The 26,268-nt window shown below is 39.5% G+C and overlaps 2 protein-coding genes across 2 annotated transcripts; one reads left to right on the top strand and one right to left on the bottom strand.

Annotated features, from left to right (window-relative positions):
* Positions 1-1,251: 1,251 nt before the first annotated feature.
* On the bottom strand, positions 1,252-21,336 carry tspan15 (tetraspanin 15). The gene is made up of 8 exons (XM_056761501.1): positions 21,152-21,336; positions 15,877-16,062; positions 10,992-11,066; positions 10,217-10,312; positions 7,512-7,628; positions 5,875-5,925; positions 5,386-5,502; positions 1,252-2,647 (listed from the first exon to the last, which is right to left on the bottom strand). Exons 1-8 carry the CDS (start codon positions 21,233-21,235, stop codon positions 2,486-2,488), a joined length of 888 nt encoding a protein of 295 aa, XP_056617479.1. The 5' UTR covers positions 21,236-21,336; the 3' UTR covers positions 1,252-2,485.
* Positions 21,337-22,879: 1,543 nt separating this feature from the next.
* On the top strand, positions 22,880-26,237 carry tacr2 (tachykinin receptor 2). Its single transcript, XM_056760976.1, has 5 exons — positions 22,880-23,432; positions 23,907-24,101; positions 24,427-24,577; positions 25,259-25,455; positions 25,600-26,237. The coding sequence occupies exons 1-5, from the start codon at positions 23,038-23,040 to the stop codon at positions 25,790-25,792; spliced, it is 1,131 nt and encodes a 376-aa protein (XP_056616954.1). The 5' UTR covers positions 22,880-23,037; the 3' UTR covers positions 25,793-26,237.
* The last annotated feature ends 31 nt before the right edge of the window (positions 26,238-26,268 follow it).

Genomic DNA, 26,268 nt, shown 5'->3' with positions numbered 1-26,268 from the left:
AGGAACATGAATGTTCTCCAGCTTTTTTGTCAACAAAGTGATTTGATCTTCCCCTTTCAGTGTCATTCACAATTTCACAACAAGTGTGTGGACTGTGGAGCTGTCGTGGCAAATGGTGACACATTTAAACACAGGTGCATAACTTGCTTTTTGACCTTCAGTGCACAGCATCATGAGGAAAACACATTTGACTGTTTTTTTTCTATATGGCAAATCACAGAGATCGAAACACCCACAGAGGTGGATGATTCACCACCTTTTGATCTGGTTCTGCGAGGCATTATCAAATCCAGAACATCTTGGGTTGTGGGGAGACTGCAGAGTCACATATAGTACAATATCTCTCTTTTTGTTGGGTATTGAGCTACTTGATTTGTAGTGGTAGCACCATTAGTCTCAGGGGGTTGATTCATATTTCCTCCTTCCTGGAGAGACATCTCAATTATATGTTAGTAAACAGTGGGGGAGAGCTAACGGCTGATGAGGTCTTTGTCAATATGAGGGGCTGTATTCAATATGATGCTGGATTGAAATATCTCCCAGAAACATCCCTTTTAGCTAACACAAATAGGTGAGAGGGGCACAGTGATTTTTTTTCAAATGAATGCAGCATATAATAGACCAATACGTGTACAGAATAATATGATTGTATTGTGGATACAATTTTCCTTTTTGGATTTTAAATAATAATTTTAGTAAAATACTATAACTAAAGACCTAAAGTGCAACTCTAAGAAATAAATATATTATTACAGAAATATTATTGCAGCTTTCATTGTTCGATTAAAAAAAAAGTCCACATCGATTGTTATACTAATGCTAGGGTAAGAAAACAGCCTGGAATCTGGTGTTCAGAGACCTAACAAAAATGCAATTTCCGACGCTTTTACAAAATTTCTAAAGGCATGTAAAATATACACAGAATGAGAAATTGTGTCTATGCATAGTGCAATACCTTATTGAAACATGGATATGATTAATGAAATATAACATTAAACAACAAAAGCGATTCTTTGTACAGGGGTTCAGAATCTGTGCAACTAATATGCAAAAATTCTGCATATAAATGTTTTGTGTTATACGGGCTATAGATCAGGCTTTTGTAAGATGCTTATAGATAAGATTATTACAGACCAGCAGTTAGATGTGATGCCACTCCATACAAGTGAAATATTCAGAATATTCGGTTCCCCATGCAAAGACAAAGCAGTGTGACAGAAAACAGAAAATTCACTAAAGCAGCTGCGCATATGACTCTCCAAACATAATTTATTCATTCAGCAGGGCTACAGACTTTAACAGTGAGGTAAACACAAACACACAGGAATCATGAACAACACTGGAGCACTTCAAAAACCAAGAAAAATGTTAAGGCCTCCAAACTGTCAGAAATATCATAATTCAATATTTAGTGCATACTGCATACAACTAGTGTTGAATCTAAAATATAACATTTTATTAAAATAAAACAAAATCAAATAAATCATTTTTAAATAAATATGAAATCGATATTCCTGTTATTTAATGACATAAAGCTAAAGTCTCATGCATTTACAGTACTATGAAACATCTTAGAGTTAAGTATGATTTTCTTGTCTTTTTCCACATAAAAAAAGCAAAATAGGTAGCAGACAATGTAGAAACATAACCATCACCATATTGTCACCCAGAATAACTTTGAGATTTAAGACACTTTAAAACACAAAAGATAGACACCTGCACTTCTGTAAGTTAAATGTACTGATTGAGAAAGGCCTGGAACTGTAATAATATTCAAATGTATACTACTATACGCAATAAAAATTCACACGGAAAACAAAAGCGCAAAATGAAGAGTTTCCTTATAAATAATTGACCCTGTTTCAGGTAAAGGTTCAATATAAACTGTAGACAATCTGAGGTAATAATGGTCACCACGATATTTTAGGATATGGATAGATAAAAAATTATTCCCAACCCTTTCAGTTTCGAAGTGGTTTATGGTCAGAATTTATTTAATTTATTATATTACTCATCATAGACAACATGTACTAACAATAAAGAAACAGCAGTCTTATTGGGATGAATGTGGCGGCAGTCCTTCAGGATTTGAAGATTTACAGTTTGCGGTTATCTCAAGCAATGCAAAACTGTGTATTGATATTCTTACTCGGACTGTAATCAGAGTCGGCATATAGTTTAATGATCAAGACACATTAAAATGCATCATTAGTGTAATTAAGGCCTGACATAGCAGAATAATCCTGAGAGAAAGAAGCAAGGCAACTCTATCACAGTAATTTTGACCGGTTCACATTTTGTACCACCCATTTTTACATTATGAAACGATAATCGCAGGCATATCTTTTAAAAGTACAAATATAACTTGCTTGTACCAGTGTAGAACAGTAACAGCGCTGTTGTATCTCACAGAGCTATAATTTCTTCCACAGCTGGCGCTACTTCCAGTATATTTCTCCTCATTTAAGGCATTCTTTCAGGAGGTTTAATCAATCAGAGGCATGCACTTGCAGCATTTCGCCAGCCTGCTTTGCCCCTTGGTATCCTGGGGTACACTACGCAGAAGACCATCAGTGTAGTTTCCGTACTCCTCAATGGCATCTTCAACACGAGTGATGTACAGCCAGGTACAGATCACACCAAAAAACTACAAAAACAAGAGGGAAATTGTTACATTTAATAGCATCTCAGTCTGAAAAGCTTTTAAATTTGTTGTTAAATCTCTTTCCTTTTTTATTTATCACATCATTTGAACACATTTAAATACTACAGCACATCTTGTTCTCCAGTTACAACTTAAACAATAGTCGGATTAGCCAAGCAATCAGATTCAAGATGCTGTTTCTGCTTAACAAGGCACAACAATGTCCCATTACATTCACACTACAATTCAATAATATATCCAATCTCTGCAATCAGACAAAAGATAACTCTCCCTGTTTTTTATTTAGACAGGCGCCCTAGATCCAGGAACCCTCCCAAACGTTGTTTGCTGTTGCTCATTGCCATGTCCGCACTTTCTGTTTGTATTCATTAAACAAGGCAGCACATTTTGTTGGTGCCATAGTAGGAAGAAAATACAAAGGTAGTCAAAAGTGCTCCAGAACTGTTTGCTGTCCTACATTCTTCAAAATGTCTTCTTTTGTGTTCAACAGAACAAAACAATTATAAAGTAAATTTTCCTACAATGGGTGTCAATGGGGGACGAGATCTGTTTGATTATAAGCATTCTACCAAATATCTTTTTCTGTGTTCATCAGAACAAAGACATTTATACAAATGTGGTGAGTAAATGATGACTGAATTTAAATTTTTAGGTGAATTATCACTTTAATGGGGCTTGTCACTTATGTTTTTTTCTGTAAACATAACAAACAGACTGATATGACCACGTATTGAAAAACTTTCAGATGGCATCTTTAATAATCCAATATGACATCTGCATTCATATGATGCGAATATCTGCGCATGGCCAAAACATTGCTGTAATTTCAATATCTGTCTTTTTCAGCAATACCTGTTCATATCACAGATCAAACTCCTGGTATCATTTCCTGTGAAACAACCTACAGCCAGGCACAGTCTGACCTAATATAAACTTCCTCTTATTTCTATTCCCATCATTTCAGATATGCTGTTATAAAACAGAAGATTGACATGACTTTTTGTGTTTTTGTGTTGGGGAGGATGTTGAATATGCTGCATTGGTGAAATTACCTAATGGTTTTAAAGTTTGTGTGAATATGACAATCTGCATCTGTGACTGTGTTCTGTTTGACTGAGTTGATCAGTGTTTTAAGCCAACAGGTTAAAGCAGAGTAACACACAGCAACAGCTGGACATTAGAGGCTGCTTTTGAAAGCGTGATGGATTTTTAGACTTTGAATTTATCGAAACCTGCCCATTAATGGTACTTTATTTTTTTTAAATTGTGAATTCAAACAGCATTCCTCTCACCACCCAGCTCTTCATCAGTGCAGATAAACCGTAATGAGATGATGTTTTATAAAGAGCGCAACTTCATTAGTCTGAACTTCTGCATGAGCACAGATAGAGATGAAACATGAATAACAAATCGATGAAAAGTCCCCATAACTAGATACATTTTCAATAGCAAAGAAAAAACTGAGAAAAATAGCAGGCCTTATGTTTCTAAAATGTAAGTTTGTATAAAATAACTTCTTGTTATAGTTGAATAATTAAACACTATCCTATGAGAAAGTGTGCTGTTGTACTGAATATTTACTACAAATAATTAATAGACTGTTAAATCCTGCTGGTGTATTTGTCAGATGCATTAAGCAGATGAAAGGATGAGGTTCTTATATGACTACATGGTGAGAATGACTGGTGGATGAAATGATTGGAAGTAAAGACCCTTTGAAGATGTGTTGTGCCGTAATATCTTTACATGAATAAGCACTGTGACTCCACTATTTGTAAATAAACCGGATGGGCAGGTTGCACGAAGGGTAGGTCAAGGACTTCAATCACATTATCATACAAAAATGTATATATCATGATCATAAATGACTATTAAAAATAAAAGCACAAAATATTAAGATGGTTTAAAATAAATATGGTTGAGGTCATGTTTAAAATTCCTAATAATGCAATGGTCTAGCAGTTAAGACGATAAGAATGGTCTGTACCAGTAAAACTAGAAAATTGAAAAATAAGCACAAAATATGTTCACAGTGAGTCCTGTTTACAAACAACAGAGGCAACAATGAAGTTGGTAATTGATCCATTTCATTTTTGGAATTGACACTGCATAGCTTCTAAACACAGTTTAAAACCCAAATTGTGTTATTAAACAATAATTGCAATAAGGTATCACCATTGTTTAACTCAATTCAAAAAATTACATGAATGTTTTTCAGTGTGTGTGTTCCTGGGCTCGAACCCGTGACCTATGCGTTGCTAATGCAATGCTCTACCAATTGCAATTCCAAGCAACAGGAACACAGCCTTAACTTTAGGCCCTAAAGGGTATATTTAAGAAAATATTTTTGTAATCCATTGGGTAGTGGTTTGTTTTATAATCTTTGTTCTATAATCCAATGAAAACATGTAATTTAAAACAATAGCATTCTTATATTGAGGATGTGAAACAACAGCTTAAAAGTCAAAGCAAAAATACTTTTTACTTTGTTCTTGGCTTAATATATGTTTATTAAACCGTGTTCTATACAGGTAACTTTTCTATGGCTCAGTGGTTAGACCACGGCGCTGCCAAGGTCATGGGTTCGATTCCAGGGGATTGCATATAGTCAAAAACGAATGTATAGTACAGTGCAATGTAAGTCGCTTTGGATAAAAGCGTCTGCCAAATGCGTAAATGTAAATGTAATGTTATAAGCCATCATTGTCAATGAGTCCTACCTGAGGCAGTAAGATCCCCAGAAGAAGTCCAGCCATTATTTTGTAGTTGTCCATTAACCAAAGGAAGACTGCATCGGTGCAACCTCGTATGTAGATGATATCTATATTATCTAGTCTCTGCAGACAACAGTCATAGCATAGAAAAAGAGGTTATAAGCAAGGGTCATCTTTTATTATTATATTGTATGAGTCAATTATTGGCTCTAAATGCAAGGCTGGATGCTGATTGGATGGGGTTCTATTATATGGCACATCATTATTCAATGCATGCTGCATAACCTCTGTTATAATTGGCTGTTAAAATTCTGAAGTGGGTCTCTCTGGTCTACCCAGATGACTCAATTACTCATTCGACCTTTGCTCCCGCAACCAACATCCCTGGACATGTTTAATCAGCATCGGAAATAGATCATTTTATGACAAAAACTTTGGGAGGCAGCTCCAACCTTACAATAGATGTAGATTATTCAATAGACACAGGGACTTTACCTCTGCGTTTAAGACCTTGTATCCACACATCGTATTAACAACTTCAGAAGGCTGTAACACAGAATCAAAGGTGGTGTTAACATTTATACAGGTAGTAAAACACTTGAATGTCTATGTAAACTTGTCAACTGTGATCAGTGATCAACTGTGAAATTGGATCATGAATATGAATTTAATCTTTGCGCTTATTTAATGTGAAATCAAGTTTCCATTACTTTACTTTTGATTGTTGTCATCCTAACTTTCAATGGTTAAAATTTTGATGAGTAAGTGTTGTTAAACTGAGTGTTATAATGATCTCAAGCAGCTCTCTTTTAGGTACAGGTCAAAATATTCCAAGTATAATACTTCATTTATTTAGGTGGTTAAGTGTTGCCATATCTGGTTCAGCAGCAGGGAAGAATGCTGTCCCTCTTTTCTAATCCTACAGGTTTATCTTTCACAGAAAGGGATTAAAAAGGGTTTAATTAGTCTTTATAATACCCTTAGATTTTGAAAATTAAAATATGCGAATAACTTCTTCATTTATAAAAAGCAGTTGCTTAGCCTTTGAAATAGATAATAATGAATTAATGCTTATCCACAGGTAATTCACACAGCTGATGCAAAACTAAAGAAAACAGCTCAGCGTTGTTCCGAAATTAATATAAATTGAATGACTTTTTTTACAATCCCTGCCCCATTTAGAATTGTGCATTAATGATCCTATTTTTCAACTGTTCTTTGCATATATACAATTGAGCTCTAACAATATGCAGGTTAATCCAATATCAAGCTCTGGGTCTTGATGAGAATGCTCTGGGTTGTGTTAGAAATGCTAAACAAGAAAATAAATGGCCATCACACAAACAAACAAAACAAAACCAGCCAGCATCTTTATCATGCCACATAATAATATCTACATGCCTAAAAGCAATATTACTATGAACCCAAGGATTTATAAAACACATAAAAAGAAACATACAGACTAATTTCAGATTGTAAAATAATGAAGTGTACAGAACAAAAAGTATTCAAAAAGCACTGAAATGACTATTAGATGCTTTCTAAAAGATCTTCCCATTTTCTTTGGTGTCACATGTTTTCACACAATTACACAACCAAAAAGAACAAAAACATTTATTCATGTTGTAAAGCCACTGGCTTGGATTTCCTTTTTACCATTTCTGTCCGTCCTTCAGGTGAGCAAACAGAACTTCAAAAAAAAAAAAAGCAATGAATGCTTTTAGTTTCTATGAAGCAAAGCAGGGAGGGGCAGAATTCACTATGTAAGAAGTTCAGATTTTTTAAACGGCCATTCACTGCACATATTGCGAATTGTATGTGGTGATCAAATTTAAAAATACATTTTACAAGTTCAATAAAACACAGAATATTTATTCCAGGATCATATTTATGTTTCAATAAGATCTGTTTATCACTAAAGAGTCATTGAGCAGTGAAGGTTTTCAAAATTCAGATCCCTGAGAAAGAGTCCTGGGAAACATGCTTTTGCAGAACTACAATGTTTTTATAAACATTCAGACTAGATCACTTGATCGAATGTGTTTGTGTGGTTTGTGAGTCACACATCTTAGATTTGCAAACGATTCTCATTTATTACAACATACATCATTTCAGTTTACAATGCACACTACCTTGTTGTTGATACAGCAAGTATAAGGAACTCCACAGGCTAATGGTCCCGGAGCAGTGCAGTTATGATACATGTTGACTTCCCAGTCCTTGTACTCATTTCCTCCACAACATTTGAACTGGAAAAACAAGAATTGAAGCAGTTTAACAACTTCTGAAAACTCAGGTTTCAGCATGGATTTTTAACTGGCACTTTTAAAGATATGTTGAGGCCAGAGGCCAGAGTCCGAGTCAAGTCTGGAGTCTTTATCGCTTGAGTCCGAGTGAAGTCTCAAGACATTGCATGCCTTATTGAAAAAATTCTCATACTCAAAAATCCTATTTGCAAAGTTGTTTTATATAGAGAAACATGTGATGTTTGAAAAACCAGGGACACAATCGCTAAGTGAGACGCAAGATGACGCCAGTCACACTTTATCAGAAAATTTAAGTCGATTGTTGATCTACAGTTGATTTAAGTCAGCATAAAATTGTGCTATGCATGCTGATTAACGTTACATAAATCAAAAATACGTGACAAACTGCAAGGATTAGTATATATTTTTTATCTCTTAAACAGCTCACTAAGCAAAAGCCACAATCTAAATAAATATTGATAAAAACAGTGCTAGTTTTAAAGGCTACATTTTTTATATCCTAAATACCCGTGCAGTCACATCACAATAAAATAGCTTGCTATATGTGACTAACCTTTGAGTATGAGTTCTTAGATGCGTAATAAAGTTTGACTTAGTCGTTCCGGTGTCTTTAATTATATTTCCACATTCTTTGTATTTAGCCGATCTTTCCTGTTCCTGATTCTGACACATGAATAAAACCGAACGTGAGAAGTCCCGAGGCTCACGCCATGTTTCATGTGACTGAAGTTTACGCGGAATACACAGTGAAACGTCCGTCATAAAATTCTATGATAAAAGTTATACCTATGTACACATTCTTTCCTTATGATAACAGTAAGTCAAGGAGTCCGAGTCACTAACTCGAGTGCCCATCTCTGAATCATATTACTACACAGAAAAAATGCTGCTATAAATGTAGTCAACGTTGTATTCAGTGTCTAATATATTTAGCAAAATATATGCAAATTTAGCTTAAAATCCGCTAAAATCCATTCAAATAAATTGACAGCACGGATTTGTTTGGAACTATTGAGCACTCCATCAACGATGTGACCACACGGCAGGATCGAGTGTCGTAACTTTTTCAACGGCCCTAGTTGAGGCTGTGTTGCTAATAAACACTACATTATGTTTACACTGTAATTTCAGTAATTGTACTGGAAAAATAATATTTTATTAGATAAAAGAAAACCATTTTCATGTTCATGGTTGAATTAGCTTCTGTTAAATTCCACCTAGATTGACAGGGTACAAAATATAAAATGGCAAAATGATATACCTGAGCTGCTTTATATTCCTTTATTGTGCCAACAGCTTTCAAAAGGAAGAGTATGAATAAATATTAGACTCCGGTCTTTTCTCACTAAATGGCACGATTCATATTCCAGACCTTCAACTCATTTAAATGGCAGCGCACATCATCTAAAGCAATTACTTTAGCAACGGTTGATGATCAAAAGAAACACATATTCGCCGATGGAGGACAATTATAATACTTTCAGTTTCAGAGAATAAGGGCATAATAACGTTCTGTTGCAAAAGGCAAACGTTAATAAAAGCAGCATTGGGTGTCCAGTTCAAATAAAGGAGATATGACCCTTAGTGAGTAAACCACTGTGACAAGTTTTAAAAATAAAGAATGTTGACTACTAAAAAATACAAGTGAAAAACATTGAAGGTGGTTCAAACAAAACAAATAAAAAACAATGTGCTAAATCCTTTAATTTTGCTCATCACACTGTGAAAATTGATTAGTCTGAAATTCTCTGGCCTTTGGTTGAGTTCTAGTGTGGGTCTTGTTGGGCAGGCTTGTTAATAACATAAAAAGCTGGAATATTTTTTAGTGTAATTAACCGCAGCCGAAACGACTGTGTAATGACCATGATTATAAAGGTGCATACAGATGCACAGGGTGGAGATCTGCAGTGGACTGGCACAGAGCTATTCACATATGCATGAATGCACCTCAAACCCACTGAGCTCTGTGAGTGCTGCTGCCATTGACATTTCTGTGTAGTGGATGTGGATTTTTGTGGTTCTGTCCACCAGGTGCCTAACATTATAAACTACAGGCAGTGTACTCTAAAACGCTATTTGAAAAAATACAGTCTAGATCCTCATCATTGATCCGACATTTTAAGAATCATTCTAGTTCAGTAGGTGGTGGAAGAGCTTGTTATATAAAGATCTAAAAGTAGCTACATGAAAGCAAACGGCAGTTGGAGAACGACACCTATGGCCATACATTTCCCAACTGCACATCTTTTCAGAGATTCTTTTTAAACATCTGCCAGATTCTAAGGATATGTTCATGGTGAAAGACAACTACATAAATTGTTTAAGATTAAAAACTGTAACCGATTATTTTTTGTTTAATTATCTCACTTAAATTATACAAAGGAAGATAGGGAAGTACTATACGTACAAGTTATTACTGTAAATAATGATAACTTAATAATAATAAAATAATTGATTATTAATGATAAGATTCAATTTAGTGTTTATTGTTCACAACAATCCTAAAAAACAATCATTAAGGTAATGCCTTTGAAGCAATCTCTAAGGCAACACGCAGAAAAATCTCTTACCGTTTCTTGAAAATAATCCATTATGTTTTTGAAATCAAGGTCATCGTAATAATTCACCATGCCTTTGCGGATGTTTTTGTTGAGAAGGTCCACTGTCTATGGAGCACAGGAAGGTCAGTGTTATAAAGGAAAGGTCTTATTCGTTGCATGCTGTTTTTGCAACAAAATATATGTATGTTTTCTTGCAAAACATCATATCAGGGTTTTGTTTTTGCTCCCATTCTGTTTTGAAATGCCCATTTAGATAAACATATTTGAGGACTGATACAATTAAGATTCTTTAAAATAGGATATCAATGAAGTTCACAAATGATGGGTGATCATGCGCCTCCATCAATTTTTGTTCTATCATGATTACTAGAATGTCAAAAAGGCAAACAAATACACACTGGCATCAGACTATAAAATTAAACATAATTTAATCAGTTAACAGTAACAGTTCTTACAATTATCTTCTTCACATAATGAAACAAGCAACAAGGGAACCGTTATTCAAGACATAAACATTTAGTGACACATTTCGGGTGTAGTTTTATTGACTTAAGGATGATATAATACTGACACAATACAATATTTTAAATATTATATCTGATTTTATTGCTCTATAGCATTTGTCATTGTGACATAAATAAGCCAGCTAAATAATGTGCACATTAAAATGGTACAAACACATTTGACACATGTGTCAATGTAGCCTGATTTTAAAAATGAAGGGAAATAAACAACATATGCAAAAAGTATAAAAGAATAAAGCTGATAAAACCGGAAACTCTACCTGATTCCTAAACATCAGAGCAACAATCCCACCGACAAGTTCCAAAATGAGACAAATTCCCAGAGTATAAAGGAACTGCAAGGCATAAAAAAACAGTAGAATTCAAGTGAAACAAAGACACATGCACAGATAAATAAGACTTCAAAGCTGCACAGAATACACTCTTGAATAATTAAAAGCTAAAAAAAAACACAATTTGAGGGAATAAACTGCACAGATCTTGAGACACATAGGCTTGAACTACTTTAAACACAGTATTGTGGCGAACCACAAGTATTATGTTTATTATGAGACATTCACCAGGGTACTGTACCTTTAAGGGAGGGAGGAGTCAGTTTAGTGTTGTTCCGGTTTTTACGTGTGTGGTTGTTTTGATCTCACTCGCTGTTCGGCGCGAGGAATATTAAAGTGGATATTAAACTGACTCGACGCATTTTCGTCTCTTGTCTCCTCGTTTCTTATTCTCCACAATTGGTGACCCCGACGCGTGATGGATACGGCTGACTTATGTCACAACACGAAGGTAGTGAAAATGCGGCTGCTAGCGGCACTGCTAGCGGCGCTGCTAACGTTGGTGCTACCTGCGCCGCCACCGTAAAATTACCGGACTTTTGGCAGCACAACCCACGGCCGTGGTTTCAGCATATCGAGGCTCAGTTTCAGCTGAGAGGAATAACGCAGGACGTTACGAAATATTTCCACGTGGTAGCAGCACTGGATGCCTCGACCACAGCCAGGGCTATGGCGCTGTTAGAGGCTCCTCCGGTTGACCGAAAATACGACGCACTCAAAACGTTCCTCTTGAAACTTTTTGAACTGTCGGAGCTGGAGAAAGCAGACCGCCTGCTGTCTCTGAACGGCCTTGGCGACAGCAAGCCGTCCGAGTTAATGGAGAGGATGCTAGCTGTACTGGGCGCCGCGGATCCTTCTTTCCTTTTTGCCCACATTTTTCTGCGGCAGCTCCCAGTACCTGTGCGCACCGCGCTGGCCAGTTCCAGCCTACCTTCCTCTAGAGACTACCGGGCGCTGGCTGTGGAGGCAGACAGGATTTTTCTCGCCAACCGGCAGCAGTTTGTCCATGCACTGTTGCCTCCCCAGCACGCCGCTGCCCCGTTTGGCCCCACGGAGGATGACCTGGACACTGCAGCTGCCGTGACGGCCCGCCGACAGCGTGAGGACGGTTGGTGTTATTACCATTCCAGGTTTGGGGCCAAGGCCAAGCAGTGTCGCCAACCTTGCAGTTTCAGAGCCCAGGGAAAAGCCAGGGCTGGCGCTCATTAACAGCAATGGGCGCTGGCCGTGACTGCAAGCTGTTATTCATCACTGACACCTTGTCTGGCCGTCGGCTGCTGGTTGATTCTGGGGCTCAACGCAGCATCCTGCCGGCGACAGCTGTGGACACTATGGTTGGCGGGCACGGCCCCCCGATGGACGCTGCCAACGGCACACCCATTCGTACCTATGGTACAAGGTATGTGGAAGTGTGTTTCGGCGGGCGGCGTTTCGGCTGAGATTTTGTAATGGCCGCCGTGTCTACGTCACTCCTGGGGGCAGATTTCCTTTGCGCTTACAGTCTGTTGGTGGATGTTACAAACTGCCGACTAATCGACGCCCTGTCTTTTGCTTCATACCCCTGTACGCTTGGAGGGGTGGGGGCGCTTTGTCTGTCGAACACGCTTGCTACCGGGGACTTGTATCAACGCCTGCTATCTGAGTTCCCTGATATCACCACACCCACTTTTTCATCGGCGGTGGCTAAGCATGGCGTGGAGCACTACATCACCACGGTTGGCCCCCCAGTCTATGCACGGGCCCGGCGCCTCGACTCAGCAAAGCTTGCGATCGCCAGGGAGGAGTTCACTACCATGGAGCACCTCGGCATTGTGCGCCGCTCTAACAGCCCGTGGGCCTCCCCCCTACACATGGTGACCAAGGCTGATGGCGGTTGGCGTCCCTGTGGTGATTTCCGTCGCCTGAACAACGCCACCACTCCCGACCGGTACCCAGTGCCGCACATGCAGGATTTCTCCGCTCACCTAGCTGGTGCCACCATCTTTTCCAAGGTGGACCTTGTGCGCGGTTACCACCAGGTGCCTGTCCATCCACAGGATGTCCCAAAGACAGCAGTCATCACACCCTTTGGCCTTTTTGAATTCCTTCGGATGCCTTTCGGCCTCAAGGGCGCAGCGCAGACGTTTCAGCGCCTCATGGACTCTGTGTTGAGGGATATGCCATTCTTATTTGTTTACTTGGACGACATTCTCGTGGCCAGCGCGTCCACAGACGCCCACCTGACGCATCTCAGGCAGCTATTCGGCCGACTCAATGAGCATGGTCTCATCCTCAACCCGGCTAAGTGTGAGTTTGGCCGGTCATCCATTACTTTCCTCGGCCACCACGTCACCCCGCAAGGGGCCGTTCCCCTCCCTGCCAAGGTGGACACCATCGCCAGTTTCCCACGCCCACGGACTGTGAAGTCCTTGCAGGAGTTTCTGGGTATGGTGAACTTCTACAACCGTTTCCTTCCCCATGCGGCTCAACTCATGCGACCCTTATACGACGCCTTGCGGGGTTGGAGGCCGGCGGACGTGTTGGATTGGTCCCCAGAGATGACTCATGCCTTTGATGCTGCCAAAACCGCGCTGGCCAACGCTGCTCTGCTGGCGCACCCGTCTCCGACCGCCCCTGTTGCTCTTACTTCGGACGCTTCTGATTACGCCGTGGGGGCTGTGTGTGAACAGTGGGTGGGTGGAGCCTGGCAGCCGCTGGCCTTTTTCAGCAGGAAGCTCCGTGACAACGAGAGGAAATACAGCACCTTTGACAGGGAGCTCCTGGGTCTTTTCCTCGCCACCCGTCATTTCCGTTTCTTGTTAGAGGGCCGGCGTTTCACTGCTTTCGTTGACCACAAACCGCTGACGTTTGCAATGGCGAAGTCTTCAGAGCCGTGGTCTGGTCGACAGCAGCGTCAGCTCTCTGCCATCTCCGAATTTACCACTGACATTCAGCATGTGGCCGGTAAAGACAATTTCGTTGCAGACTGCCTTTCCCGGGCTGTTGCTGGGTCCGTCCATTTAGGCCTTGACTACGCTACGATGGCTGTGGATCAGACCACGGACGCTGAGGTGCAAGCCTACAGGACGGCCCCTACGGCGTTGCTCATGGAGGATGTGGTTTTTGACACGGCCAACGCTACACTCCTCTGCGATGTCTCCACTGGACAACCGCGCCCTATGGTACCTGCTGGCTGGAGGCGTAAGGTTTTTGACGCCATCCACAGCCTTTCCCACCCAGGGGTGAAGGCCTCTACAAAGCTGGTGGGGGCCAAGTTTGTCTGGCCAGGCCTGCGGAGGGACGTCAGGGCCTGAGCGGCTGCCTGTGTGGCGTGCCAGCGAGCAAAGGTGACCCGGCATACCAAGGCCCCTTTGGCACCGTTCAAAGTGCCAGAGAGACGTTTTGATCATGTGAATGTGGATCTGGTGGGCCCACTTCCCCCCTCCCGTGGTTACACCTACCTCCTCACCATGGTGGACAGGACCACCAGATGGCCTGAAGTGGTTCCCCTGTCTTCAATTACTTCAGCTGATGTGGCCCAGGCATTCATTATGGCTTGGGTGGCCCGTTTTGGCACACCATCCGACCTCTCCTCGGACCGAGGTCCACAGTTCACATCGGAGCTTTGGACTGCGGTCGCCGAGGTCCTGGGGGTGAAGGTCCACCGTACCACGGCCTATAACCCACAGAGCAATGGACTTTGTGAGCGGTTTCATCGAGACATGAAGGCCGCGCTAAGGGCCAGCCTTACGAGCTGCGACTGGGCTGACCGCCTCCCATGGGTCATGCTTGGCCTTCACTCTGCGCCAAAAGAAGATCTTCAAGCCTCATCGGCCGAGCTTGTGTACGGACAGCCTTTGCGCGTTCCGGGGGAATTTCTTCCTGATGCCGCGGCCCGGTGGTCGGTGGCCTCTCATCGTACTGGGGCCCGGGACATTGCTGATGCTTTTGTTCCCATTCCCACATCTCACCATGGCCTCCCAAAGTCCTACGTGCCTAAGGATTTACTGTCGGCCAAGTATGTTTTCATCCGCCACGATGGCCATCGTACCCCGCTGCAGCCCCCCTACGATGGACCCTTCCGTGTCCTGGTGGGGGGGTCTAAGAACTTCGTTGTGGATATGGGGGGCAGGCCTGAGCGGGTGGCAATAGACCGTCTCAAGCCTGCTCATCTTGATATTGGTGCACCACTTCAGCTGGCCCAGCCTCCACGGCGAGGGCGCCCCCCTTCGGCAGCCTCGGCCCCTGCCCTGCCCCTGGCCCTTCGCCCTCCTCCTGTTAAGCGAAGCCGTTATGGCCGCCTTATTCGCCCCACTGTACGTTGACTTTCCTAAAAACTGTCAAATCTGTTTCCTGTTTTGTTATCATGTATAGAGTCCTATGTTTTATTAAGGGTGAATTCTGGGGGGGCCTGTGTGGCGAACCACAAGTATTATGTTTATTATGAGACATTCACCAGGGTACTGTACCTTTAAGGGAGGGAGGAGTCAGTTTAGTGTTGTTCCGGTTTTTACGTGTGTGGTTGTTTTGATCTCACTCGCTGTTCGGCGCGAGGAATATTAAAGTGGATATTAAACTGACTCGACGCATTTTCGTCTCTTGTCTCCTCGTTTCTTATTCTCCACAGTATCTTAAATTGCTCATCGTGTGGGTTACTGAAAAACAGCGGATGCCTATCAGACTAATGGGTATGTACACCTACAATTATACAGCTAAAATTCCAGCACAGTGTCAAGTCAAGTCAAAATCTGCTCCACCAAGACTAATAGGCTTGGCACCTTATAAGAAAGCTCTGATGAGCTTCCAAGAGACTTGTGGACAGGTGGACACTTACCACTTTGAGAAGGCTCAAATTGTCTCTTAGAGATGCCAGGATCCCAATAAAGGAGACGATGAACATAATCACACCCAAGACAATAAGAATAATAGCAGGAGCCAGAAACGCCCCCTCCAGGGTTTTGTAGCGTTGCCTTTCCACTTCTGCATAAATGCCGATGGCCAAAACAAGGGCTCCTATCAACTGAAACAATAAATACAGTAACATCATCAGGTTAATAGTATGAAATATTTAAATTAATAATTTTATTTAAAAAGCAAGTACTGTATAAGTGTAAAAATGACAAGTATAGTATTTATTGATATTTACAAGTAAACAGCAAACGGTAGAGCAGTGCAAAATTTTGACATTCTAAATTGATGTATTCCAAGCTTGAATCTTAATAGAAATATCCTACATGATTATCATAAGCTACCGGAGCTCAATTTCACTCATTAGACAATTAAAGCAAGCTGCGTAAAACCTCAAAGCATTTCTGTGTCACAATAAAGGATGTGAATTCTGGATTGGAGAAAACAGATGTCCATGAAGTTGTGCGTAACTGACATAAAATGGACTTCTGCATCCTAGAACACAGCTTCTATGACACAGCTTAATGGCATAATAAAATAAGCAGGATAATAGGCCTCTGATAATTGCTGTAAAACCCCTCGATGCCTGTTAACTCACTATTTGTGTGTGTGTGTGTGTGTGTGTGTGTGTGAGCATGTCTGTGTCCATAGGGGCTTTGCTACAAATTTGTTTCGCTAATGGGTTCCTTCTCATACTGAACTGATCTTGAACTTCATTTCTTTCTCTTTCTCTCTCCACACACCATAAGGTAATTCACAGAGAAGTTATAAATAACCTTTTATTTCCTCAACTGAGTTATGCCACGAGAACGGTATAAAACGTGCTAGATTAAAATCCAAAACCAAAATTTGAATGCAAAAAGACATTACAAAAATAGAAGTACTAAAAACACGACTGTCTACATGACAAAAAGAAATTGGTCAGCTACCCAATACTTCTGGGAGATGCAGCACCTTATGACTAGAAACGACATTAAAAAAAATAAGAGAATGAAAAAGAAAAAAGAGTGACTTCTGTTTATATCCATCAATGAAGCTTCGAAAGGCTTCCAGGAACTGGAAAATGTCAACTAGTTGTGACCTTTTTTGGCTGACTGTTAAAACTGAAAGCATGAAGTTCGATGGAGCAAAGACCACCAACACCAACTTTCAAGTGATGTTCCATCTTGGTGGTCATGGCAACGCATGCTTTATCCATTTATTTTAATGTGCGTTTATGAAAACCTGCATTGCTTAAACAAACATGAAAGATATAAAAACACAGATCATGATAGCAATCTACAGCGATTCTAGCACTTACCGCAGTAAAAATATACAACTCAAAAAATGTCATCCAAAATCTAAACTTTTTGCACTTCCATGCCACTGAGCCAAACTCTTTAATGGTTTCTAAACCAATCAAGTTTGCCAGAATGTAAGGAAAGACAGATGTCAGATTGCTATTACTATTCAATTGATACACTATGATGAACACGGTTTATCTTTGTGAGCAGAATAACATCTTTAGGCGATCCACACAATTCATAATTCACCATCGCAGCCTTGTGTGTGGCATGCTCGTCTGTTTGGTTTTGAAAACAGCACATATGAGAGTAGAACGAAGTGTGCACTTGGTCAGCCAGCACCGTGATCCTGGTGCCAATGGGCCACCAAGAGCCTCGGTTGGTGGTGGCATAATGGAGTGAAATGGGGTCGAGTGGGGACAATTGTTTATGCTGTCAGTTTGATGGGTTCAACATGTACAGACCGGCTCCTGGCACAAAACAGAATAGAAGCACAATGTTGTGTACCGTAGCATTTCAAATCTCTGCTACAATGCTGAGTGGCATCGACACCAGCCTTTTACTTGCAATATATTTAAATGTCTTATATCAATGTTAATGAAAGGCAGGAAACAAAGATAATCTAAATTTCAAAGTCATTTCAATAGCATGAAAAACATTTGTATACAAAAAGTATGCTCACAGCATAAATTGATATAGGCAATACAATACACACTATACTATATAAATATTAGGTATAGTACTTTTCTTTAAAGAGAACGTTCCCTGCGATCCCATTTTTCAACTTTTATATAGTAATTTAAATATTTTAATTTAATTTAATGGAATTGACTACAGCCCTCTACTTCCCGGGTAAATGATGTCACTATTTGAGTGCGTCTAATAATCTCCGCCCAAAGGAATACGCCAAAAAAAGGCCGGGGCCTTCCTTAGAGAAGAGGAAGAACCGCTGGACTAGTGTTTGGTTATCAGAGATTGTAGACATACGCGCTAAACCACTATCTCTTTCATCGCAGTCCTACAGCTGGTAATAAGAATTCAGCTTCACACATTCATAGAGAACCAACAGTCAAATAACAGCTTCCATGACTTTAACATCGGCTGTGAAAGTTGTTCTGTGTAACACACTGATAATGTGTACATATACCTCTGTCTAAAACACTTCTATGAAACCTCATCTGAAGTCCTGCTTGCAGTCTCCTGGTCAATCTGCTTGTTTTATTATCCAACTCGAGTCCAATATAAAAAAAGCAAAACTAACACTTCTGTTATTAGTGTTAATTAATATAACTGGTCTGACGCCATTCGATCCGGTGTCATTCCCCTTCCCATAGTAGGGAAAAAAAAAGATCTCTAACAAAGAATGACGTTTGCACATGCACATGCACATTGCAAACCTCTGTTACACATCGATCGATCTGCATGTTTTTAACCGATAAAGTGAAGTTGACGCCATTGTTACTGTTTATTGCTAAAAGCCAAAGCTTCTGAATTCACAAGCATTGAGAGGGGCACCGACCAATCACAACAGCCTGAGAAGCAGAAGCCAATCACGAAAGACCTGGTCAGCTTTACTTATCAAGAGCGTTTCGGAAGGAGGGACTTTATATAGACTGGAAGAAATCCAGTCGTTATGGTAGAATGGGGACAGCCATGAACAATAGATTTGAAATATGTGAAATATAAAGCGTTTTTTTTATAAGAAATATGAAAATCCAATGTTAACCACCCATTACATTACATTTACGTTACATTTACGCATTTGGCAGACGCTTTTATCCAAAGCGACTTACATTGCATTATCCTATTAATTTTACATAGGTATTTGCAATCCCCTGGGATCGAACTGTTAACGCAATGCTCTTAACACTGAGCTACAGGAAAGCACCCAAAAAACATAATCAAAGCCTTTAAAACAGCCAAAGACTGGGACTGTTGAAAATATGTAACAGTGAGGTTTAAGTTTACTGAAAAACTCTAGGTTTAGTAAAAGCTTTCATACCTGACTGGTTGACATATTAACTAGATATAAAACAAATGCTTTTTCAATCATTTCTTTTTACTGAATTGTGCTTTCCCTCAAAAAAAATATTGTTAGCCTCGGTTCCAACAATAAATGACCCAATAAATCTACACACATCTTATAGATAGGAAACCAATAAAAAAACTAACCCTAACACCCATTTACACCTGAAAACACAGAAAGAAAAATATGTGACCCAGCAAAGATATTGTGATTATAAAAGGTGAAAAATCTCAACGGACAAATATATATTTACCGCTAAATATTAACTAAAACAGTGCATCAGTCGCTCAACTTGCACTTAATAATGATATTATCAGAGTATCTATTGACATAAATACAATACAATATACATTACTATGTCTTCAGAGATGTTTTAAAGTCCCAGTGAAATAAAAAATTACAATCCCTATTTTTTCATGAAATATTGCGGCGTTCATTGTTAATAGTTTATCAATGTGGATCATTATCTTTTTAAATTTGTGTGCTCTCATAATCTTAAATTAAAATCTGATAATACAATTCCTTCCTGTAATGAATATCCATCTTAAAGGCAGGGTGTCCGATTTCTTCTTTAGACAAAGTCGGGCGAGTACCAAAACAACCTTGTAGCCAATCAGCAGTAAGCTGCACAGTGCACAGGATGGACATTAGTGGACCCAACGCTGAATACTCCATCCCTCTGACTTTAATCACATACAACTTGTAACGAAGAGGTCAAACAAATTCATAATACTTATCTACAAGCAGGGAGCAGTGACTATGAGTTTATTGTTGTTTTGCTTAAAGAGGATAGTGACGATATGTGGAGAAACGCGGGGTGTTGCACAGACTGGTATATAAAACATCATCAGCCTTTTTTGCTGTTATATCAAGGTGTATTGTCTTAACGAGCTACTCGGAAATGTACAGAGGATCATCTTACATATCACTGATGTATCAGTTTTTTAATTTTATTTAAAAAAGCGCTCATATTTGACGGCCAAAAATCCTTATTTTCCCATACGGTGTAACACGACCGGAAATAATCCTGCCCACACTCGCTGATCGAAAATCTAATATGGCGGCTTCGTGCAACTAGCCTGTTTTTATACATCCAATCAAAACGCAGAGAAAGACCAAAGCCACGCCTACTCGTTTTCTCCGTTGAAACCCCATTTTACACGGAAATGCGAAATAAAAAACGATCGCAATTTCCGGTTCAAGGTGAGACCTTAGATAATGAAGCATTGTGTTATCAGTACGTTAGAATGAGATACTTCTGTCTTCATACACCTCGGGTCCCCTTGCAGAGAATTCATTATTTTGTTTCTACAGTACCCCTAAACGGACAAAATGCTCTTCAATACTTTATCTTATGTCAGATGTTACATCCCATCCTTTGTGTACTGGTGTGCATACACAGAAGTACTTTGGTTATCTGTTCAACTTGTAATCAATAGCAAGCAAGGCCATCTTTAATCATTATAATTAGACCGGGTAACGTTATTCCCACCCAGTACACTATATTATATATTAACAATTTTGCTTTTTTGTGTTTAAAATCACATAGAGTGTATTTTATTTTAATACTTTAATATTTAAATACGAGACGATATGTAATGTAATATGTAATCATACAAGCAAATAACAGATGCACTCTCCAAACTCAAACGCCACACAGTACACTCCCTATAAGGGTGGGGTTAAAGACGCTGGAGCAGGTTAATGGGTGATACGTCCCAGAAAAACAAATAAACATACACATACAGTGGCAAATCTTCCTTGACTCTTGCCTTTCTCAGTGTCCTTTCCCAAAACTGAAACACTTTTACGTACATTTGTTGACGTTTAGTCGTTGTCCCACCTCGACACATGCTGTAATGTTAAACGAAAATATAAACAAGCAAACTCACCCAGAAAAGCGTTGCATATACGACTAAAAAGAACTTGAGGAAGATGTAAGAGAACCTCTCACAATATCGGATTTCCTTTGACATGTTTAAAGCCTGCAAGTTGCGTTTGTCATGTTCGCGTAAACACTTCCTGGTTGGACTCGTCTAGTCTACCTGCGCGAGGAGAGCACGCGCTGTCGCGCCCTTGTCATTCGCGCAGTCAAGACTCGGAACGTTTTGATTGATGCATCGTGCGACCAATCAGAACGCGGTGTGTCTTTTTAAAGGGTTCGTCAATTTCCGATTAAACGATTGGATAGATCAATTAATTTAATTTAAACTATTTTAGGTTGCTAGGCTTCCTAAGAATATATTTATTTAGCAAACATTAGACATTGCAAGGACGTAGCCTATTAAATAAATACTGTAAAAGGGACACATTTGCTAGGATATCATTAGCAGCATTAAAAGACAGCACAGTATGGTCACATTCTCAAGCTATGTCAAAAAAACAAGCGAGAAAAAAGAGACCACACCTGCACAGACCAAATAATTGTTTACAGTAAATGTAAAAAGTAAGTAAAAAGTATTCCTTATGTCAACATCGTGTTGTGATACATGAATCAAATGCAGCAGTGAACCTGTTCAACATAACCATCATTGTGGAAAAAGTAATAAATGTACTTAATTTAACCTATTGTTACCATTCTGTGAACTTATAGGAGAAAATGTATATTGTTTTAGTCTTTATAAAGTAAAAAAAAGTATTTTAATTAATATTGATAAATTATCTATAGTTTAAAGCGTATAAAAAATATACAAAAGGTTTTTTATATAACTTCCACATTTTCATTAAGACAAAACTCATGACATCACACTTTTAGAAGGTGCTCTCTGTAAAGGGCCACCCTGCACCTTTGTAAACAAAGCTCATAGCAAACTAAACAAATCACCAAATAACAAGTATAGTGGCAGCTGTTTATAACTGTTTGCAGTGATATTAAATCTTAAAGAACTATGACACACGATAGCTCTTTGTATCTTTCATCACTTTATAGCCTAACCATCATCCTAGGCTATAGTGCAACATTCTGCAACAATTCCATGAATAATAATGGTCAGAATTTAAAGGGGCTGGATGAGACAGAATTGTATCTTACTGCAGGAAAAATGTTCGTGTTAGTCAAAATTTAATACAACAAGGTATATGCCTACAAGCAATAAAAAAGTAAACACCTGCGTAAAATAGCCCATGGTCGAAGTGTTCGTTTAAGAGTAATGTGCACCTTCCACTCTCCACCTTTCCCACCTGCTGCCTAGACAGCTGTCCCATTGCTCAGAAAATAATCAAATATGATTTTACACAATTGTAGAGATGAGTAGCTAAGCAACGTCTCAGGAGAACAAGGCTCCCTGACATGACAAATGGGGAAAATGGTGATATATTTTATCGGAGTGTCTATTTACACCGAGTACAAATAGCCCTCCTTGTTATTGCGCTGCAGGGGGTTCGGGAATAATTTATGACAGCAAGTTGTCCATAATAAACACTTCATTATAATGCACCTAAATCTCTTGATTTTGACAGGTTTCAAAAAAAGCGCATGCTGTTGTACGTCACAAATGTGAATCAGAAGTGTGTTTTACTTAAACGTTGCACGTTACATTGGACCAGACACACCCCTAACTGCACTTGGCACACATTCCTTCAGTTTCTCAGATCACTGCAGGCGCAATAACGCAGCATCCCGCGCGCACTGATCAAATCTGAGCCAACATTTACCTTTTGAAAATTGCACTTGTCCAAAATACATGGTTTACCATGTCGTAGCCACAGAAGAGTGCGCAACTCAATGGAATAAAAGCATAATAAACTGGTTTATGTTCCGACACAACGGACAACTGCGATGGATACTACTTTGGAGCCACTTGCAGCATCTCTTTTTTACGACGAGGAATATGGAAATGAAACCGCCACTAACCTTTTCGAGCAACCGGACTGGCAGGTGGCACTATGGGCGATTGCGTATTCTTTAATCGTAATTGTTTCCATTATTGGCAATGTCACAGTTATTTGGATCATTCTGGCACATAAACGCATGAGGACCGTGACCAACTACTTTATTGTAAACCTCGCCTTTTCCGACGCGTCAATGGCAACTTTTAACACCGTCTTTAATTTCGTGTACGCGTTGCACAATGACTGGTATTTCGGTTTGGGATATTGTAAATTTCAAAACTTCTTTCCAATAACAGCCATGTTCTCAAGCATTTATTCAATGGCAGCAATTGCTGTTGACAGGTTAGAGAAAGCATGTTTTTTTTATCATAAACAACAATTTCCATCGAGTCTCTAGGGATATTAAATAGGCTAATGAGAAATGCCTGCTTCTTTCTTATATTATGATGAGACCTTTTTGTATATTGAATGATAACTGTGTTGTAAATTAAACTTCTGTTAATAATAATAACCTTACCGTTATTGAGCCTCGAGTATTGTGGTTACACGAAACATATGGAGAGGTGAAGATATAAGAAAGTTTACCTTTTAACTGACTTTTTGTCTGACTATTTAATGTAGGATACATGTTATGATGTTTGCAGTGAGGAAGAGTCTGTTAAATAACGCAACCTATCAATTGTCATTTCCAGCAAAACATTTGCATGCAGTAAATTACGTATGGTTTATTGGCAGTCTAACGATGCTTTATAGATCTTACCTAAAAATATATGGTCTCAGTAAACTTTTTAAGATGTGCTTGGTTGATGTTTTCAGATATATGGCTATCATCCATCCCTTGAAACCAAGGCTTTCCTCCACCACCACTAAATTTGTGATCGGGGTCATTTGGACTGTTGCTTTTGCATTGGCTTTTCCTCAGTGTTATTACGCCAGTACCCAGTTCTTCTTCCCTCGGACCGTCTGTATGGTGGAATGGCCCGGCGATTATGGGGGGAAACATCAGCTCTCGTAAGACATCAGACGATATATTCCCTTAATATCAATCAAACTGCTGTTGGTTTGTTTCTATTTAAGCTATAACAACTAAAAAATAGACAGCTAACTAACACAATAAAAATATGTTAACATAATAAAAAACATGATTTTGGAACCAAACTCATAATTTGTTCCTCGAAATATAATTCACGTTCATTTGTTGATACATTTTGATGACTCTATGGTGGGAAATTTGAGCTATTAATTTTAATTAAATCTATGTTTTATTTTTGTAAACGAGTTATGTATATCAATATCAGATTTGACAGATAAATATATTTAATTTAAATCTCATCAGGTATCAGATTGCTGTGATTATCCTGAACTATGTGCTCCCTCTGCTGGTGATGCTGGTGACCTACAGTCTTGTGGGACTGAGGCTGTGGGGCAGTGAGATCCCAGGAGAAGCATCAGACAACTACCAGAATCAGATCCAGGCTAAACGCAAGGTAAGCAAAGTTTATACTGATTTATGTTACGTAAGTGACGTCATCTATTGAAGAGTATCTCCATAATCTCCACGGACTCTGTGTTTGTGTTGTAGCCTAGTTAGTCTTTTTTTCCAGAATACAGCACTTATTATGACCTTTCATTTTTATATTTCTAAAATGTATATTTCTGCGTCAAATGTAACTAAAGGGTGGTATGATGAGTTGCACATTTGCTTTCCTGTGGGGAGTTTGCATTTTCTCCCTTTGTCATTGTGGTTCTCCTCCGGGTACTTCGGTGTCCCCTCACTGTCTAGAAAAGTGCAAATTACAGTATGTGAACTGAGTCACTAAATTGCCTTTAGGTCCGACCATGTGTCTTCTTTTGCCCTGGTGGACTGGACATCTCTCTGGGGTGTACCCTGTGACCCAAGATGCTGTGATAGCATACCTCTTGTCACCCTAAAGAGGACAAAGGGGGTTTAGAGAATAAAGTAATCTTGAATAACCAATGGTGAAACTTTTCCTGGGAAATGACTTCTGGCGAGCAGGAAATGAGTTTGCCATTCCTTTCACATTTTCCTTTCTTTTGTCCTGAATGATAAGTCTGTCTGCTGGGCTTTATATGGCTGTCTGGATCGGATCTGTTCTTGGATAGTTCTTTGTCTGGAAATCATGGATCATTTTTCTCCTTTGTTAAAGGTTGTGAAGATGATGATAGTGGTGGTGATGACCTTTGCAATATGTTGGCTTCCCTACCACATCTATTTCATTCTGGGGAGCTTCAACAAGGACATATACAAGCAGCACTACATACAGCAGGTCTATCTGGCTATCTTCTGTCTGGCTATGAGTTCCACAATGTACAACCCCGTCATTTATTGCTGTCTAAACCAAAGGTAAAGACACAATGACTCTTAGAAGAGAAATTCATGTTTCTATTGAATGAACATGGATAATGAGCATAGGTTTTGTGATTTGAATAATTTAGTCTTGGATTGAAATTGTAATCTGTATTGTTTGTAATGCCCCATGACCTAAAGATTTCGCTCAGGTTTCCGCAAGGCATTCCAGTGGTGCCCCTTCGTGAAGATATCCGAGGAGGACAACATGGAACTGCAGCACATGAAAACCTTTCACATGAGACGCAGTTATCGCACAGAGACCACCAGCGTGGTGGTCCGTAACCATGTCAACGAGCCAGAAGATTCCATATCCAAACTAATCAAAGCCTGAGTCTAGAATAAAAGAGAGAATTTGCTGGCATGGTCACACTTAGCACTCAACACCAATCATTAAATTTCACTTTGTTTATGTTCTGGTGGGTTCAGTGGGCTTTAAGGGTGGAGTATTAATATACTCATATGGCATAAGCACCAAGCCTTATTTATTTATTGCTGCTTAATGTACCAGATCTAGTATATGTGTATACACTATTAAAAAAGAGCAACGGATTTTACACGTGGCAGCTGTTAATGTAAATGGCAAACTTTTGTTTGACGAGTTGCTGTCTTAAAAGCGAAAGCAACAGGTTTTATATGCAGCCTTTATGTATTAGTGATTATAGATGCAAAATCAAGAGTAAAAAGATGTGTCTCATATTTACAGTGATCAAATATTTATAGCTTCTAGAAATATAAATAAAACCAAGGAGATATTTCAGTGTTATAATCATCATAAACAACCAAGCTTATATATATCGAACTGTTAAA

The sequence above is a fragment of the Triplophysa dalaica genome, chromosome 11 (genome assembly GCF_015846415.1).
Source record: "Triplophysa dalaica isolate WHDGS20190420 chromosome 11, ASM1584641v1, whole genome shotgun sequence".
In the NCBI taxonomy this organism is placed as follows: domain Eukaryota; kingdom Metazoa; phylum Chordata; class Actinopteri; order Cypriniformes; family Nemacheilidae; genus Triplophysa; species Triplophysa dalaica.
Note: the sequence above shows the minus strand (reverse complement) of the source record. Positions and strands in the feature narration are given on the sequence as shown.